At 43.7% G+C, this 20,528-nt stretch overlaps 1 protein-coding gene and 1 pseudogene across 1 annotated transcript; one reads left to right on the top strand and one right to left on the bottom strand.

Moving 5' to 3' along the window:
• The first annotated feature begins 2,034 nt into the window (after positions 1 to 2,034).
• Positions 2,035 to 5,277, top strand: LOC128054221 (ZZ-type zinc finger-containing protein 3-like; annotated as a pseudogene).
• Positions 5,278 to 17,650: 12,373 nt separating this feature from the next.
• S100Z (S100 calcium binding protein Z) lies at positions 17,651 to 19,889 on the bottom strand. The gene is given in 2 exon segments (XM_052647247.1): positions 17,651 to 17,809; positions 19,749 to 19,889. Coding segments are annotated over 2 exon segments (300 nt in total).
• Positions 19,890 to 20,528: the final 639 nt, after the last annotated feature.

Raw genomic sequence — 20,528 nt, 5'->3', positions numbered from 1 at the left:
GGTCTGTGAGAAATAAATGTCTGTTGATTAAGCCACCCAGCTTGTCGTGTTTTGTTATACAACCTGGGCTAAGACAAATCCAGATTCTATCTGTGCAACTCAGCAATTTGCTCACATCGTCATGCATGGGGTTAATCTGTGAAGCAGTCATAATCCTACCGAACTTTTGAGTTGTTAGAGGATTAACTGAGATCATATGCCAGAGGCTTTATATCTCTACCAGGAACAAAATAGAACTGAACACTTATCTCCCGCCTCCACGCATTCTCCACCTGGAGAAATAGACCCAATGTAGTTAAAGTCTGTGTGTTCCCTCTCTCAGGAATTAACTAAACTGCCAAGGAGAGCCTCAGCAATTAACCATAAAAAGAACAGATCATTTTGTCTGAGTTTAAAGTGTCAGTGTGTGGGGCGTGCTTTTTAAGGCCCACCCTTCCACCCCACCCAGCAAATCACTCTAAGAAATGCCCTTGTCCCTGTGAGAAGCAAAAGTACTGTGTAAACAGGAGGCTTGATCGGCTCTATTACCTTACTCTTTATTTACTACTAGCAGGTCTATAGGTTTCAGACCACATGTTTTAAAACTTTGACTTCAGAAGAGCTTCTTAACCCCACCTCAAAACAAATGGCATGTATCTCTGTGCAAAAATACGTTAATATCAGCCGAGCTTTGTAAGTTTGGAGATTCTTTTATGACTTGACTTGGGATAAACACTAAAACCACAGGTTTAAACAACAACCAAAAGGAATGAGTGTCTCTATCTTAAATTAACATCTGAGGCAGAAAAACATTAACAGAACTGAGTCTACAGCTGTTTCTCCAACACAGGTTGCAAATAATCATTGAGTTGACCCAAAGGGGCCCCTTTGAGACAAGATCAGACTTTCTTTGCTTTTTTGCCAAGGTCAAACCCACTCATACTGGCTCCACAACTTCAGGCAAGGAAGCTCTACATTCTAGCTCTTCTGGATTTCTCCTGAATTAAGTTAGGTGTCAATTTTCACAAAAAGTGTGCTGCTGAGCTGTATTTTTTAAAATGTCTTCTCCAGTAGACTCCTAAACCATCTCCCAGATGGGTAATATGCCAGGAAATTGCAGGACCACAAACTCCTTCTTCCCTCTGGATCACCCATTTACCTGAAGTAATGGTCAATTGCTCAAAAACATCAGCAGTGAGTCAGACTCAGCGATCAATAGAACAGAGCCCCAAGGCATTAAATAGAGAGATAACCTAAAGGTAAAGTTTAAGGAGCCCCAGCTGACGTCCTAATCAGGCATTTTCAGAGCTGGATGATGGTATTTCTCCCAGGGTGTCAGGAGCTCAGTAAAGAGCTTCCTGGTGCAGACTGAACAGAACAATTGATCCAAATTGCCTTCTGCTCTGAACAACCGAATCTTCAGATCCGTGGCCCTAAAGCCCACAATGCAAGGTCTGTGCCTACTGACAAAGGAAACGTGGCTTGATTGTGTTTTGATGTGCTCTGGAGCTGAGTTCAGTCCTGGTTCTGCTCTGCCCAGAGGCTCTCGGGTCCCTTCTGTGGATCTCAATTTCCTCCTCTGTAAAATGCAGATTTGCATTAGTCAGGGCCCCACATCTGCCCAAGCTCAAGACCCAGCAGAGAGACTGTTCAACAGAGAGATCCCAGCCAGTGAAGGCAGAGTCCAGGACAGGCCTCACAGATGGCTTTGCTCTGCCCAGAGTTGAGGAAACACTGGATTTGGAGCTTACTTTGTCTTCCCTGGTTTTCAGATTTCTGATTTAAAGACGTAAAACTACTCTGGGTAGGAGTAGTTTTTCTTTAACATGTTAAGATGTCTTTACCATGTTATAGGAAGAGCAGGCCAGCAATGAGTACCAGGAGCATCTCAGGATGCTGACGCCCAAGATGGTGTTATTAATGTTTGCCTCTTCACATGAAGGTGCACAAAGTATCTCCTTTCATCTGTCCTGACAGCTCTCAACACCATGCTCATCCTTCCTTCAGTGGGGAGGCAGGGGGGTGGGGCTTGGCATCCTTCTCCCTGAATTAGTAATGAGGCTTCCAGGTGAGCTGGACTCACACACAGGAGAGGATAACAGGCAGGAAGGCCAGGGGTCTCCAAACAGAGGAAACAGGCTGCAAGTGTCAGACATTTTTCTATCCCTCCCCTAAGTAGCAGGAAGAAACAAACTCTCCATGGAAATGGTTTTCTTAAGCTGTGTTAATGAAACTATGCATTTGCTTTGGAATCTGCCTTTCTTCAGAATGGTTCCACCTAAAACTAACTTTTTTTCTTTTCTCAAACATTGGGGTAATAATAGCTCAACAAACCAGTATTCATGTCAATTGTTTTACGTCTAGGGGATGACACACCTCGTGCCATCCTATCTCAAAAACATGTACTGTGGGAGAGGGGCCTGGTGAAACTCCTCCAGGCTTGAGGTGTCTCTCTTATCTGATTAATAGCTTTCTAACAGACATAAAACAGCTTGCTAAAACTAGCAAGGGGGGCACTCTCCACCCCCTTCTGATGTCTGTGTCAGAAGCTTTCTCTGTCCCTTTTTCACTTTAATAAAACTCTGCTGCACGGGGATGATCCAGAGAGATGATATGGGGTGGGAGGTGGGAGGGGTGTTGTACACCCCGTGGTGTATACCCATGTACACCCTTGGTGGATTCATGTCAATGTATGGCAAAACCAATACAATATTGTAAAGCAAAATAAAGTAAAAATAAAAATTAAAAAAAAATTAAATTTAATTTAAAAAGATTAAATGAGAAAAAATAAAATGTTAGAACATGAAAAAAAAAATTTTTTTTTAATAAAACTCTGCTACACAAAAGCTCTTGACTGCTCAAGCTGGGTCCCTGGTCCCTGGTCCTGCTAAATATTCTTCTTCAGAGATCACTGTTCACCATAAGCTATCACACACACACACACACACACACACACACACACACACACACACACATCAAGCCTCACTTGTGAACTTTTTCCAGCAAAGAACAGCACAATATGCACCTAACTTCTCTCTGCCACGTAAAAATCTAGGATGGATCTATCACTCAAAGACCAACTTTTTTCCTATGTGTTGGGAACATTGGTCAACCAGGAGCTTTCATTCCACAGCCAACCCCTTTTAATTTTCTCTTTATAGTGTCCATCAGCAAGGTTGATGGTACGTTCCTCCTGCTGCGGCTCGGACTCTAATAGTGAAGGAAACACAAGAGCCAGCCAAATAGCCAACTTCCAACCCAGTAAGTGATGCTGGGAGTCTGCAGAGGATTACAGAGCTGCATCTGGATATGAAAGGAGCCCTCGTTTGTGACGGAGCGCAGGCTGCTTTGGCCTTGAAGTCATCTTCTATCGTGTTGATGGAAGGGGAAGCTGAGTGTGGCTTTGATAGTTTACTACTCTGCAGCGCAATTTGGAAAGAAAGCAGCCGCTCTAAGTAGCTTCTCCCTCCTGGTTCATCCTGTTATCACTGTGCAAAATGTGTCAGGAGGGATGATTCTCTCTCCCACCCTGAAGATGCATTATCTCATTTTCAAAATAGGCTGAGACAATGTAAGCGCAACAACACTTATTTCTGTCAAGTAAAAAGATTACTCGAGAAACAATGAAATTCTAAAATTTCAGGCATCTTTTTGCTGCATGTGTGTCCACCTCCTCTACACGGGGGAGATTCCTGGTGGCCCAGTGACAGTCTTTGGTTCCTTTGCAGTTGAAGGGCCAAAACGCTATAATTTATAGAGGCCCCTATTGTGTAGAAATACCAGGGAAGGTGCCCTGGAGTCTCTGTCGAGCTTCCCTGAGGTGGCTTCCTGAGCCGGTGCCAGGTAGGGCCGGAGGGCAGTCACAGTGGCCAGAGAGGCCTGCGGTGCTCGGCCTGGCGTGAAAATTATCAGAGATTGTTACAGACGATTGCTGTTCTCAAAGTGCTGCGTGCCCAAGCAGTTCAGGACCTTGAAAGTTTGGGCAGACTTCAGAGAGAAACACTTAAAAATCCCATCGGATGTGTGGGAAAACTCCAGAGGAAGGCTGGTATAGGGCTTCCATGTCCACAGAGTTATTCAGGTACCTCAGATTGTTTGGGACCAATTAACCAATAGCCTTGGGAACTTTGAAAGAGAATTTTAAAATCCTAAAAGACATATGAGGAGAGTTAAACTAGTTTTTGATAAAGTAAGTTTACCTGCTAGACCAAAAAGTCCTTTAGATCCTAGGAAGGATGGGGAGTCCCTCTCATACTCTATATTGCCTTTGAGTGATGGTCCCGAAGGTCCAAACAGTCAGCCTCGGATGACAAGAGGACACCTGTGTGATGACACATTTAACCACCTGTGGACTGGTGAAGTCCAGAAGAAGCTTGAGCGACTACTCCTGAAATGCCCTCCTGAAGAAGTAGAGTCTCGACGCTAGCAGAAGAGAGCAGGGGAGGGTAACCGCAAGAGAGGTTGCCAGCCGAGTGCAGAAGGATTTCATAAAGCTAACTACAGCTGGCCTTCCAGTCCCAGGCAGAACACCGAAGTACATACATTCTCCAAAGAGTCCTCCGCAAGCCAACGACAGCACGTCTTGAAAAGCATCTCTTTAAGCCTTCCATTTCATGAGTTCCCACGAGCCACCGAGTGTATGTGGGAAAAGATGATGACTGACCCTGTCTCCACGGCCACATGAACACTGCTACTGAGGAGGCATCAGATGAAGACAATAGTTCTACTATTTATAGGAAGTGGGGGCTTCCAGGGTGGCTCAGCAGTAAAGAATCCACCTGCCAGTGCAGGAAACGTGGGTTCGATCCGTGGGTCGGGAAGATCCCCTGGAGGAGGAGACAGACCCCCTCCAGTATTCTTCCCTGGGAAATCCCATGAACAGAGGAACCTGGCAGGCTACAGTCCCTGAGGTCGCAAAGAGTCAGACATGACTTAGCCACTAAAACAACAACACAGGAATTTCCCTGAATATAAGGAATATTAGAGTTATTAAAGTTAAAAAACAACAACACAGAAAAACTTCAGCAAATGCAAGCTGAAAGTGGATTTGTGCAACACGCGGGTTTCAAGTGTGATAACTGTGGGACAGAACCTATCCAGGGTGTTCGGTGGCACTGCCAGGATTGTCCTCCAGTTCTGTGATTCTTGCTCAGACTACCTTCATGAAACAGATACTCACATGGAAGATCACCAGCTAGAATCTGTTTACAGGCCAGAGACATTCTTAGAGACTACAGGGTGTCCCAGGGCCGTAGTTATAATGACCTTGACCCAAAGTGCTTTCTAGCAAACAGATAACATGGAAGAGAACATCATATGCTAGTCTTCTTCAACACATAGCGATAGTACCACTGTGCCACTCACATAACTGTGAATTATGTGCACAGTTTGGAAAGATTCTCCGAAATGACACTCACAGCACAACAGCTTCCTGAGTGTTCTTGTCGAGTCCAGCTCTGCGCTGCTGTGGCTTTAGAGCACTGCTCAGCAGCTGAACATTCCCAACGAGCAAAGGGTTTCCCTGGTGAAATTCTCACCACCACTTTAAAGCCTATTAGGTAGTCATCTTAAATGGATGAGATCTAAATAAGAGCACCTATTAAAAAGAGAGGAAATTCCAAAGGTTTCAGAGAACTTGGTCATCAATATGCTAATGAGAAGGAAAAGTACATTCAAACAGCTTAGTAGCTTTCAGTTTTGTGAAAATAGTTTTCAGCACAGAAACTGACTTTTTAGACAACATTTTAACCAACGATGGTGTTCGGCGCTAGGATATATACACTGCAAAAGAACTCACTGTCCCAGTGGTGGCCACCGATGGCCTTTAATGAATTGGAACAAGTTAACCATGTTGATGTCTAATTTCTTTTAACCACAATGTACTGTCCTTATTACCAACAGCAAGGCACGACAGGAGGCCACTGCAGCACTGCCTCCTTAACCAGCTCATGGTGTGTGAATGTGATAAAACTGTCACTCATAGTTTTTAAATGCAATGTTATATAAGATGATCGTGTGGTGTGCACAAACCATGATGGAAAGTGCCAGTGGCGATACCGTGTAGTCTCTAACTCACAACATTAATTCCTTTAAAATACACAGACTTCTGCTTCGATATTTGGAGTTGTCAGTGCAGCTCGCTGAAGAAAACTGCCTAATAAAAAAATCACATATGGCAATAATTTCCCTCTTTTGTAGTCTGTACAAGATCCATAAAAGATTGTATTTTTATTACTATTTAAATAAGTGATTGGATTTAGTCTGTGCAGTGAGCAAGAGCTCACGTGCACTCTTCTATACTGCTGGATTTTGTTGTGCATCATTTAAAACATTTTGTTTCTTCTTATCTGTGTACACAGTGTGTTCTTAAATAATTTTCATTTGTCAGGAGAATGGTGAGAAATAAACCATGTGGCTACTAAACCATGTCTGTTTATATTATTTTAAAAATGACAGTGAATTAGACCCTTTGTTTCAAGACAGCAGAGCCTGTTCTGCCGCAGGTGCTTCTAAAGCATTTTTGAAATCAATATAGATGGTTGGAACATGGGAAGTGTTCTTCAATCCAGTTCTCATGGGTCTTTTAATATCTGTGTAATATCAGCACCCCCTTTGCTCCATCCCCACCCCCGCCCTTGTCTTCAGAGCAGAGATGGCAGAGGTGGGGCATAAGAAACACACACACACACACACACAAGCTGGAGTCAGCATGACCTTAGCTTGAACCCTGGCTTTGCCACGTATTAGCTATTTGATCCTGAAAAATTTGCTTTACCATTTTGAGCCTCAGTTTCCTCATCCATCTCCAAATACCATCACGTGGTATGAGAGTAGACCTTCACAATATGAATGTTGAGAGGACACAAACATTTAATCCATAGAAGACACTTAACGATCAAACCCACAGACCAGATAACGCTAGAAGTGCAATGAAGATAAAACAAGAGAAAAGAACCAAGAATCACTGGTGGGGGGAAGTCCTTTAGATAAGAGATCAGAGGAGCCATCCTGAGGACACGTGAGCAGAGACAAGAGAGGTGAGAAGGAGCCAACTCCATAAGGGTCCGGGGCGGAGGGAGAGCAATGTGGCAGCATTGACCGCACACCTGAACCCCAGAAAGGGGCCAGTGGGCTGCAGCTTCGGAGAACACAGTGTGAGTTGAGGTTGGGGAGGTAGGTGGGATGCAAAAACCTGTGTTTTGCAGGCCAAGACAAGGAACCTGGGCTTTAGAATACATCTCACCCAGAACTTCAGAAAAGACCTGAAGGATTCAAACACCCCTGAAAAAGGACAGGTATTTGCACATTTCATTTCTTGTGGGTCAGAATCTTTACTTTGGGTCCTATTGCCTTGCTCTTACTATCAGTGTAAGAAGGAAGCAGAAGTCTTAAAGCCATACACGCCTGAGAACCACAAATAGACTGAATGGGGCAGTGGCCTCAGCCACTAAGTGGTAAAGACACTGTCTTAACTCATAGACAACAAAATCGATAATGAAACATCCAGAGGAAACACAACACGAAATTAAAGGCAGGAAGCGGGGAGAGACAAACCTAACCTTCACACATACTATGAAAATGTATAAGGAAAAGCATAAACCAGATAAATGTATAACTCTATTTTGAAAAGATGACTCTACTGCTTTGATATGAAGAGAATGTCAATCTGGTTTCATCAGCCTTTTCTCTCTGCAGTCCCCTCATCCTATCTTTCTCTGCGTTCTCATCTTTCTCCTGTCCTAGGGCCTCCTTTGTCCTTTCTCCATCTCAGACATTTAGCTTCTTCCTCAAATCCAGGCAGCAGGGACCTCCCTGGTGGTCCAGGGGTTAGGACTCTGCCTCCTAATGCAGGAGGTGCAGGTTTGGTCCCTGGTCAGGAAATAAGATCCCACACAGTGTGGCCAAAAAGAGAAGGCCATGCAGACACTGTGGCAGAGGCTGAATCGCAGCCCTACTCACTCCCTCAGCCCTTCCTCGCTCCATCACTGAACCACCACTTCCATCTTTTCCCCCAAAGCTACTACCTGAATGTCGGGGGAAGTTGAACTCCTTTTGCGTTTCCTTATTGTAAGCCTTTCCACAGGACTACCTGAATTCCGCAGCATGGGCATAGCGGGAAAATGAGAGAGGGCTTGTTGAGGGTTAAAGGATATTCAAGAGACTTAACAATCAAATGTATTGTGTGGATCTTGTTTAGTTTCTAAATCAGCCAAACCAAGGGCAAGAAGAGACATTTGGAGACAACCAAGAACTAGATTGTGAACTTTGTATTGGATGATACCACCAAGTGATTATTGTTACTAGGTGTGTCGTGGCATTTTTAAAAGAATATGTCCATATCTTCACCCAACAGTTAACGTTTATTACTGTTATAATAAGAAGAGGTGACAGATTTTTCTCTTACTGTGGAAGTTGCAAGTTTTAGGGTAAAGCCACACTCTGGTGGCTGATGCTGCTGGGGACTCATCCTCACTACTCTCTGCCCAAGTATCAAGTGAGTGCTTTGCCCTAAATGCTAGGCACTGCTCAAGACAGTCAGCACTATTCCAGACAGACCCCTCCTGAGAGTAACACTTTGCAAGGATGCTTTTCTACTTTCTTTAGCCCTAGATGAGCACTCAGGAACTTCCTGACATCATGTGTCCCCATGGTCGCTGGAAATCCAGCAGATGGTTGTGGAGTATATTTCTTGCTAATTATTATAATGTGGATACCAGGTGCGTTTATTGGAAGTTTATTATCACTCTGGGTAACTGTGCTCTATGTTGAAGAAGTCAGTAGCATTACATTATATTCAGAATTGATCCTTGGGTCAGGAAGGTCCCCTGAAGAAGGAAATGGCAACCCACTCCAGTATTCTTTCCTGAGAAGTAACACGGACAGAGGGGCCTGGCAGACTACAGTCCATGGGGCCGCAAAAGGATCAGACACGACTTAGTGACTAAACAAGAACAACATAACCTTTCGTGGGAGCTGGATAGACGTGTCCTTCCTGAGTTAGGCAAATTCCAATGAGAGAGCCCTGGGTGCATCAGGACACCACGTGTGAACACCTGCATGGGAAGAAGTCTCAGCAGCGGACTCAGCCAGCTCCCAATACCAACTGAAGTCAAGTATGTGTTTCAGAAAAAGAACCACAAATGGCCAGCAAGCAAATAGCAAGACACTCCAAAACATCCATAAGTCTTTAAATGCAAATTTAAAAGGCTATTATATGGGCAAAAAATAAAGTTGGATAATACCCAGTGTTAGTGAAGATGAGGAAAAACAACTCACATAGAGATCTGGGACTATAATTGGTATAAGGTTTTTGGATGGAAATTCAACACTGTAAAATAACATTTTAAATGTATTTACCTTTGACACAACAAGTCAATTCCAGTCTTAGGAGTTTATCCCACAGACCAACTCTACTGTGGACTGCCTGTATCCCCTCAAAACCCATATGGTGAAGCTCTAGTCCCTTTGTGACCATCTTCAGAGATAGGGGCTTCAGTTCAGTTCAGTTCAATTGCTTAGTCATGTCCGACGCTTTGTGACCCCATGAACTGCAGCACGCCAGGCCTCCCTGTCCATCACCAACTCCCGGGGTTCACTCAAACTCACATCCATCGAGTCGGTGATGCCATCCAGCCATCTCATCCTCTGTCGTCCCCCTCTCCTCCTGCCCCCAATCCCTCCCAGCATCAGAGTCCTTCCAATGAGTTAACTCTTTGCATAAGATGGCCGAAGTATTGGAGTTTCAACTTTAGCATCAGTCCTTCCAAAAACACCCAGGACTGATTTCCTTTAGGATGGACTGGTTGGATCTCCTTGTAGTCCAAGGGACTCTCAAGAGTCTTCTCCAACACCACAGTTCAAAAGCATCAATTCTTTGGTGCTCAGTTTTCTTTATAGTCCAACTCTCACATCCATACATGACCACTGAAAAAACCATAACTCTGACTTGATGGACCTTTGTTGGCAAAGTAATGTGCCTGCTTTTGAATATACTATCTAGGTTGGTCATAACTTTCCTTCCAAGGAGTAACCGTCTTTTAATTTCATGGCTGCAATCACCATCTGCAGTGATTTTGGAGCCCAGAAAAATAAAGTCTGACACTGTTTCCACTGTTTCCCCATCTATTTCCCATGAAGTGATGGGACCAGATGCCATGATCTTCGTTTTCTGACTGATGAGCTTTAAGCCAACTTTTTCACTCTCCTCTTTCACTTTCATCAAGAGGCTTTTTAGCTCCTCTTCACTTTCTGCCATAAGGGTGGTGTCATCTGCATATCTGAGGTTATTGATATTTCTCCTGGCAATCTTGATTCCAGCTTGTGCTTCTTCCAGCCCAGCGTTTCTCATGATGGACACTGCATATAAGTTAAATAAGCAGGGTGACAATATACAACCTTGACGTACTCCTTTTTCTATTTGGAACCAGTCTGTTGTTCCATGTCCAGTTCTAACTGTTGCTTCCTGACCCGCATATAGGTTGCTCAAGAGGCAGGTCAGGTGGTCTGGTATTCCCATCTCTTGAAGAATTTTCCACAGTTGATAGTGATCCACACAGTCAAAGGCTTTGGCATAGTCAATAAAGCAGAAATAGATGTTTTTCTGGAACTCTCTTGCTTTTTCCATGATCCAGCGGATGTTGGCAATTTGATCTCTGGTTCCTCTGCCTTTTCTAAAACCAGCGTGAACCTCTGGAAGTTCACGGTTCACGTATTGCTGAAGCCTGGCTTGGAGAATTTTGAGCATTACTTTACTAGCGTGTGAGATGAGTGTACTTTTGTGGTAGTTTGAACATTCTTTGGCATTGCCTTTCTTTGGGATTGGAATGAAAACTGATCTTTTCCAGTCCTGTGGCCACTGCTGAGTTTTCCAAATTTGCTGGCATCTTGAGTGCAGCACTTTCACAGCATCATCTTTCAGGATTTGAAATAGCTCAACTGGAATTCCATTGCCTCCACCAGCTTTGTTCATAGTGATGCTTTCTAAGGCCCACTTGACTTCACATTCCTAGGAGGTAATTAAAGTTCAGTGAGGTCTCAAAGTAGAGCCCTAATCTGATGGGACTTTGGCCTTTTAAAAAGAGGAAAAAGAAAAAAGAAGAGAAAGAGAGAGAGGGCTAAGGACACAGCGAGAAGGTAGCTGTGGCCAAGACGGGGAGCGAGCCCTCACCAGAAATGGAAGCGACTGGACCTTTTCCCAGGCTTCTCAGCCCGCAGGACTGTGAGAAGATAAGCTCCTACTGTTTAAGCCACCCAGTCTGTGGCATCATGTTATGATAGCAAGAGCAGACTGGTACAGCCTCCCTAAGGTTAGGAGAGCTACATGCTTAAGAATCGTCACTGCAGCTCTGTTTGTAACAGGAAAAAAATGGGAGGCAACCTAAATGCCCACCAAGAGGAAACTAGAACTTTAACACAATGGAAGTACTGGGTACTGAGGTGCACTAAGCCTCAATTCTAGCCTTGCCATACAGTCAATTTCTGATTTTTTAGCCCTAACATTCCCCTTGACCTCTGGAAGACAGAACGGCCAAATGATTACTTACCTCATTCCTGATTTTGTGTGATTGTGAGATTGTGTTGTCACCGCCTCAAACCGAGACAGCCTGACAATGTCAATGATACCAAAGCCTGTCAGTCAGAATTATTGGGACTGTCTATGAAGAGCATATGGGACCATGCTGGATAAAAGTCAAGCTACGAATCTCAGGTGTCATATGTTCTAAAACATTACTGGATGGGTGAAACAGGAATTATTTTTTATACATAAATATAGGCATGCCTCAGATACTGCAGGTTCAGTTCCAGGCCACTGCAATAAAGGGACCATCCAAAAAAGCAAGTCACACCAACTTTTCGGTTTCCCAGTACACATGAAAGTGCATCATGCTTACACTGTCCTGTAGGCTACCTGTGCAATAGCATTACGGCTTTAAAAAAAACCCAAGTACCCAGCTTAATTTAAAAGATGACAAACGCAGACATATGGATAAATGGAGCAAAATAGCTCAGAAATAAACCCACACACCTACAGTCAACTAATCTTCAACAAAGGAGGCAAGACTATATAATGGACAATAGACAGTCTCTTCAGCAAATGGTGCTGGGAAAGCAGGACAGCTGCGTGTAAATCAACGAAGTTAGAATTCACCTTCACATAATACACAAAATAAACTCAAAATGGCTTAAAGACTTAAATGTAAGACACGCTACCATGAAACTCTTAGAAGAGAACAGGCCAAACACTCTCTGACATAAACTTTCTGACCAATGTTTTCTTGGGTCAGCCTCCCAAGGAAATAGACATAAAGACAAAAATAAATAAATGGGACCTAATCAAATGTACAAACTTTTGTACAGCACAGGAAACCACAGGCAAAACGAAAAGACAACCTACAGACTGGGAGAAAATACTTGCAAATGATGCAACCGACAAGAGCTTAATTTCCAAAACATATAAACAGCTCATACCACTCAGTAACAAAACAAATGACAACCCAACTGAGAAGTGGGCAGAAGACCTAAATAGACATTTCTCCAAAGATGACATACAAATGGCCAATAGGCGCATGAAAAGAAAGTCAACATTGGTGATTATCAAAGGAATGCAAATCAAAATTATAATGAGGTACTAACTCATGACAGTTAGAATGGCTATGATTTAAAAGTCAACAAATAACAAACACTGGCGAGGGTGTGGAGCAAAGGGAACCCTCCACACTGTTTGTGGGAATGTAAGCTGGTGCAACCACAATGGAGACCAGTATGGAGGTTCCTCAAAAAACGAATCGCACTCCTGGACATATATCTGGAGAAAACTGTAATTTGAAAAGACACATGCATCCTAATGTTCTTACAGCACTATTTACAAGAGCCAAGACATGGAAACAGCCTAAATGTCCATCAACAGATGAATAAAGAAGACAGAGTATATAAGCCCAATGGAATACTATTCAGCCATGAAAAGGAATGAAATGATACCATTGGCAGCAACATGTGTGGATCTAAAGATTATCATAATAAGTGAAGCAAGTCAAAAAGACAAACACCCATATGAGACCATGTAATATGACTTACGTGTGGAATCTATAACGTGACCCAAATGAATATGGTGAAAGGCAAGTGTGGTGACGAAGTGGTTTCAGACAAAAAGACATTTTCGTTGGTAAGAGGTGGGTAAGGAAGGAATAAAGCCATGTAAAGCTAAAGTATGGGAATGCTCTAATGAAAATAAATAACAGGATTCTTTCTTCTGATTATTGTTCATTACTGAAACATCAGAAGCATCAGAAATCAGAAAAAAGAATAAAGAAAACATGAAGATCACCTACAAAGAACCTACAAATCACCTACAAAGAACATTTAGAGGGGTTCCCTTTCAGGCTCTTTTCTAAAATAGAATTTTGGCTGAAGCCTCAAGATAATAAACAGTATATTCTAAAGGAAAGTTGGAGAAAACAACATTAAACTTGCAAAAGGCAATGGTAGAAACCCAGAGTATACCCTTAACTGATCACCAACCCCCATGTAGCAGGTGATCTATATCAAAGAAGATGGGGAGATGGGAATCCTAGAAGAGGATTCCAGGGAGAGGCCATTCAGACATTGAGGCCTGCACTTCTCTAAGGACCAGAAACATTTCTCCTCCAAAGCTCTGGGGAAACCCTTTCTTCAGGAATAATTCCGTTTCTCTTGACACTTTCCTTGGATGCTTCTCACGTAATTTCCTTAATGGCTTTAGCTCTGGAAAACAAAAGCTAGGAAGACAAGTGGTTTTCAGGCAACTTGCACAGGCCTTCACTTTGTAAGGAAGCCTTACTTTTCTTGACTGGGATAAAGAAAGTGAAAAACTGCAAGTAGAAACAAGATAGTATCTTAAAAACTCATGCTATAGCACTTTTTAAAAACCAGATTGGGACCATATCAAACCTCCTTTGTTTAAAGTTAATATTATACAGTAGACACTTTTCACTGTAGTCAACAGTCTTTGAAAACACGTACATAATGACCTCATAGCATTCCGTTTCTTGATAAGAAACTGAGAAAGGTGAAGTCAAGGGGAAAAATAGCCTCTCCAGGTGGCAGGCAGCCAGTGGCACCAACCTGAGAGAGTAGGTTGGATAAAACCCATGAGCTGCAGAATCCAGGCTGGACCAGAGGTGCTCAAGCTGTCACCACCACCACCGTCTTCACCCGCACCCAGGACAACTGAATCAGCATCTGACTGGGAGGGGGGCTCATATTCATCTCTATTTTTATGCAACACCTTGCGTGAATATAATGTGAAGCTGGAACTCAAAACCACTGCTTTAGGAACTTCCCTGGTGGTACAGGGGACAGGAATCTGCCTGCCAGTGCAGAGGACTCAGGTTCGATCCCTGGTCCAGGAAGACGTCATGTTCTGTGGAGCAACTAAAGCTCATGCACCACAACCGCCGGGCCCTTGTGCTGGAACCACGGGGGCCCGTGCACCTAGGGCCTGTGTCCCATTAGAGCGGGAACCATGGGGGCCCATGCACCTAAGGCCTGTGTCCCATTAGAGCTGGAACCACAGAAGCCCGTGCACCTAAGGCCTGTGTCCCATTAGAGCAGGAACCACGGGGGCCCATGCACCTAGGGCCTGCGTCCCACCAGAGCTGGAACCACAGGAGCCCATGCACCTAGGGCCTGCATCCCACCAGCACTGGGACCACCGGAGCCCGTGAACCTAGGGCCTGCATCCCACCAGCACTGGGACCACCGGAGCCTGTGCACCTAGGGCCTGTGTCCCATTAGAGCTGGGACCATGGGGGCCCACTCACCTAGGGCCTGTGTCCCATTAGAGCTGGAACCACAGGAGCCCGTGCACCTAGGGCCTGCATTCCACCAGGGCAGGGACCACGGGGGCCCACGCACCTAGGGCCTGCGTCCCATTAGAGCTGGAACCACTGGAGCCCATGCACCTAAGGCCTGCATTCCACCAGAGCTGGGACCACGGGGGCCCACGCACCTAGGACCTGTGTCCCACCAGAGCTGGGACCACAGGAGCCCATGCACCTAGGGCCTGTGTCCCACCAGAGCTGGACCACCGGAGCCCGTGCACCTAGGGCCTGTGTTCCGCTTGAGAAGCCACTGCGAGGAGAAGCCCAAGTACCGCAGGAGGAGTACCTCTGCTCACCACAACCAGAGGAAGCCCGCGCAGCGACGAAGACCCAGCACAGCCAAAAAATAAAACTAGTAATTTTTAAAACACACCAAACACTGCTTTAAAGATTCAGATATTTTAGGGGGACATTTAGAAACAAAAAAAACTGCTTTAAGTAATAAGAAAAAAATGATGTATCATTACATTCAGGATAAGTTTCAAATTTCTCACATTAATACTCAAAGCCCTTTCTGATTCCAAGCCCTACCTCTCCAGCCCCATTCCCTGCTCTCCCACACCCCAGGAGACCCCAAATAACAACATGTCCTGGGACTTCAGACCTGCAAGATTTGGCCCATGTTCTAACATCCTTTCCCCATTTCTTTGCTTCCGGAAAGCTTTCTTTCAGCCCCTGATTCTTAAGCAAATACAAAATCTGCTTTTAAAATTAAAACTCAAGGTCTGGGGGCTTTGTTAATGCTTTCTAGCTGTCTGTATTGTCAGTCACATACCCAGGCTAGGGCCCCAAGCAAACGTAGGCTGTTGCCTTCCATAAGGCTTGTCTTCCAGTAACCACATTGAGAAAATGTTAAACATCAGAATGTACTAATTTAGAGATGACCCTTGAATGTTGTTCAAAGTTGATTTAAGCTCCAGAAATGCAAGGTCAGTGCCTCTGAGCAGAAGAAATAATCAATTTTGCCTCCTGCAAACTTATTGTAAATACCTAACACACATATAAAACAAAGTCTCTACTAGAAAAGAGCTTTTGGTACATCATGTAATTCTTACTCATTTGAAATCTCATTTGACACATAAATTGCTTTTCCTCACTTTTGATCGATTTTTAGAAACACCAGGAAATGAACATTGTTTTTCCATTTATTTCTCCCTGTTGAGAATGTCCTTTCTTGAATAAAATGTGGGAAATTTTTGGATTTACTTCTCATAAATTAGTGGCCCATTTAAGAATATGTAAACCTGGGGACCAAATTAAATGAAAAGTTTAAAGACCCCTGAGGAATAGTCAGATCTTCTCTTGCATAAGCAATATACCTTCTTGTAAGAAAAAAATCCTAAATATCCCTGAAAAAAGTGTTCAATTTTTTTCTTCCAACCTTTTGAGGGATAGAAGAAATAAATACTTCTTTTCTAGAATGTTCTGACCTCTAAATTCTCTCGTCCTATCTGTTCAGAATTGGCTTACGGGAAATAAAAAATACTTTCCTATTTAAAGAAAAAAATGACAAGTCTTACTTAGCACTAGAAAATCAACAATCGGCAGATTCTTTTATTTGCTTATTAAATATTTATTAAGCACCTACTATCAGAGAAGGCAATGGCACCCCACTCCAGTACTCTTGCCTGGAAAATCTCATTGGCAGAGGAGCCTGGTGGGCTGCAGTCCATGGGGTCGCTAAGGGTCTGACGTGACTGAGCGACTTCACTTTCACTTTTCACTTTCATGCATCGGAGAAGAAAATGGCAACCCACTCCAGTGTTCTTGCCTGGAGAATCCCAGGGACAGGGAAGCCTGGTAGGCTGCCGTCTATGGGGTCGCACAGAGTCAGACACGACTGAAGTGACTTAGCAGCAGCAGCAGCAGGGGCAAGTCAGTAATTCTCCACCAGCCCCCAAGGGTGGCCGAATGCCTTAGCCCTGGAGTTAGCCCTTCCCTGAGCTAAGCTGAAAGTTAAGTCGCTCAGTCGTGTCTGACTCTTTGCGACCCCGTGGACTGTAGCCCACCAAGCTCCTCTATCCATGGGATTCTCCAGGCAATACTGGAGTGGGTTGCCATTTCCTTCTCCAGAGGTCCTGAGCTAACTCACTGCGAAAGCCAGTGCTTCTTCCCACTTCTCGGTCTTTCTGCTTCCAGACCCACAGCCTCTTCCTCTTGAAGCAGAATCACAAGAGGATGCAAGAACCACTTTATTTCTTTAATAGGATAAATTCAAAGTACAATTGAAGGGTGATGAACGTCTGTGAGAAACCTGCTAAGTTCTAGTCTCATTTGAAAGAGCTAATTTTTGTGATGCTCTCTCTTTAACAGACAAAAAAAGCATATAACATTTTTAACTGAGATTAATAGATACATACTATCATATAAAAAATAGATAAATAAAAAGGACCTGCTGAATAGCACCAGAAACTGTATTCAATATCTTGTAAAACCTTTATTGGAAAAAATTGAAAAAGATATATAAGTGTATATATATATATATGAATAAACACACACACACACACATATATATAGCTGAATCACTTTGATATAGACCTCAAACTAACACAACATTGAAAGCCAACTGCACTTCAATAAAAATAGGAAAATTCCATACACATAGGAAAATTCCAAGTAGGGCATACAAGATATGGAATATTTATTCAAAATCAATTTATTAAAGTATACATCACCTAATAATCCTAGCAACTGATCATAATACATGTATATTATACCTATAAACGGCATTACTGTGACTATGGCTCTGGAAGGAATAGACGAACAGTAACTGTGGATATATTTCTGCCTTTGTATTAGCTTACTACTTGTCTTTATTTTCCTTTCTTCTTCAGCTGTTCTACAAAGTAGTCATTACAAGCGACCGTCAGAGCTGCCACCATGACCACGAATTCATTAAAATCCACTTCATTGTCCTTGTTGGCATCCAGGTCCTGCATCATCTTATCAACCAGCTCGGGATCCTTCTGGCACTAAAAGGAAAAAGAAAGCTTCTAACTCCCAGGTTTTGAGGTTCATGACAACTGAAATCACCCCTTCCCTTTATCTATGTTAAAGTCTCCATTTCCATTTTTAGCATCGAAAGCAATTTCCAAGAGCCTGTTTGCAGGTGGGTTTGAACCCAGGCACACATTCTAAGTGAGTCTGGGCCTCTGCCCCCAGGCCATATAGTCCTCAGACCTAAACACCAAAAGGAGCAAACAGCAACACATCAAAGTGAGCTGCTGATGCTGAATAATGCATTTCAGATAGCACAGGTGGAGGGCCAGAACCAGGGGAGGCAGCAGTGGTCAGGGGGCGTGGGGGAGACATGTAAAGAAGGAAGCTTTGAAGCCAACCAGGGAGCGTGAGTGACTCTGCCATTTACCAACAACAAGACTTGGAGCAAATCACTTAACGTGTTAATATTTCCTTTTTCATCAAATGAGGAGAATAATATCTCCTACAAATTGAGGGGATATCTCAATACACTTTCATGAGCACTTAGCACCAGATTGTTAGATTTAGCAAATAACAATTCAGGACACTCAATCAAATGTGGAGTTCAGATGAACAATGAATACTTTTTTGGTATAAGTATTGTCTCTAATAAGGTATGTCATATTATATGTTATCTGACAGCCTGTTTTGTGTATCACAAAACAAAACAGAGGCACCCAATAATGGGTAGATCTTGTAAGAATGACTCCATTTTATTGGTGGAAAGGAAAGCAAGGAGCCCATTGAGGAAAGCAAGGTTCAGAAAGGATGGGGTTATGCAGCACCCACTTTTCCTATAATTAGAGGTTGATGAGAAATGTTTCCCAAAGTATAGTTCATTTCCTCCAAGAATTTCCCATTGTCCTCTTATTAGCTGCCAACCACTAAACGGCTGGACATTTAAACTAAGCTGATCAATTCAATCAAAAACAATCACAAATTTCACCTGAATAAATCAATGTGCCAAGTTTCACTTGCTGAGTCTTTTATTCTAAATGTTACATGACAGTTGCCAAATTGAATTTGAAAAATAAAAATGTTCTTGGGGACTCCTAAAATCACTAAAAAGGTATTGTATGTTAAATTTCTTAAATTTTTTCCCATAGAGGGTGGGGATAAAAGACTGTCATAATTATTACTGTCTTAACACAGCGTTTGGACAGAATAACATCATGCCAGGCTATAACGTGTACTAAAACTCCAAAGCTCCAAAAACACCAGAGTGAGCATTTTCCTCAGGGTAGGCTCCAAACACTCCATTGTAAGGTTTCACCTGTGGATTTATTCAACTCCTGCCTGTTTTGCTATGTAAATCTGTTTGCTGTTCACAGGCCAGACATCTCTTGCCTCAGTCCCAATCAGCTTGTTCTTGGCTGACAAACTTGCTAGTATTTATCATTCACTAGGAAATTTGCTACCACAGCGTGCAGTACCCCTGGCTTCATTTCTGGCCCCAAACATCATATTTACTCATTTACAGACAGCTGGACAGAGCTCCAGGTCATGGTGTAACTATAGCTGGTGTCACTGGTGTCACTATAGCTCCAACCAAGTATAACTAGCTGTACTTTTGCTGCACTGGGACACTGAATAATTGACAACAGCCTCAAATATAATTTCCAACACCTGGAAACCCTACCCCGCCCCTCCAGACACCATGGAAAGCGGTACGTGCCCACAGACACAGCAAAGGTCCTAGTGTTTGCTCCCCGGTATTTAGAATCTCAATAGGAATTACATGGTGTGGACCGAGCCCAGGAGACGGTGGTCACCCTCACCTGAAAGGATGGGGCTATGCAGCACCCACTTTTCCTATAATTAGAGGTTGATGAGAAATGTTTCCCAAAGTATAGTTCATTTCCTCCAAGAATTTCCCATTGTCCTCTTATTAGCTTCCACCCTCACCTGAACGGGGAGGACAGCCAGACTCACCGAGAGGAATTCCGTGAGCTCTCACTGCAGGAGCATCTTCAGCTCCCCCTTGCTGAGCTTGAACCTGTCTCCTTCCCTGCAGGAGTAGCAGTAGAAGGTTCTAATCATGATGTCCATGGCAATCTCCAGCTGGGTGGGCATGCTGGCAGCAGAGGGGAGCACTCCAGGGTGGGCCACCAAAGCCGGGGAGAAAACGCTTGTGAAGGATAGGCCGGTGGAGAAACACCAACACCTTCATTAAAACGAAGTATTGCCATCCCCTGCTCAGCTCACACCCAAAGGGATGATTGCTAAAGCAGGATAATCCTCAATTAACCAAGTGTTTTGCCTCTCTAGGGCAAGCTCCAGAGATCTCTGCGGGTGAGTTTTTTCCTCCTCCCCTAATCCCCTCTGCTCCATGATGGAGCTGTTCAGAGGGTTTGGAAGTTAGCAATTAGACAACAAAGTCAGAGCCATGATAAAACACAGGTTAAAAAATAAACAAAAAGAGAAAGGAAACACATAACTTTATACCTATTCAGCCAAAGTAGGGCTCCATCAACAGGTGTTTATAATTAAACTCTAACCATTTATACCCGGCGGGGGGCCCGCCTCAGCACACCTGTTTCCAAGAAAATGAAAACTGCCAGTGACAAGAGATTCAAGTGGAAATAACTCTGAGCCTGTTTTTAACCAGGAAAAGGAACAGGTGTGAGCTGCTACCCCAAGGGCCATCAAGGAAGGGCTGGCCCTCACTGTGTGCCCTGGAGGAGAAGGCAAAGAAGAGCCTCCGGTTACCCC

Source organism: Budorcas taxicolor, chromosome 10 (genome assembly GCF_023091745.1).
Source record: "Budorcas taxicolor isolate Tak-1 chromosome 10, Takin1.1, whole genome shotgun sequence".
Classification (NCBI taxonomy): Eukaryota; Metazoa; Chordata; class Mammalia; order Artiodactyla; family Bovidae; genus Budorcas; species Budorcas taxicolor.
This window is presented reverse-complemented; position numbering and strand designations above follow the sequence as displayed.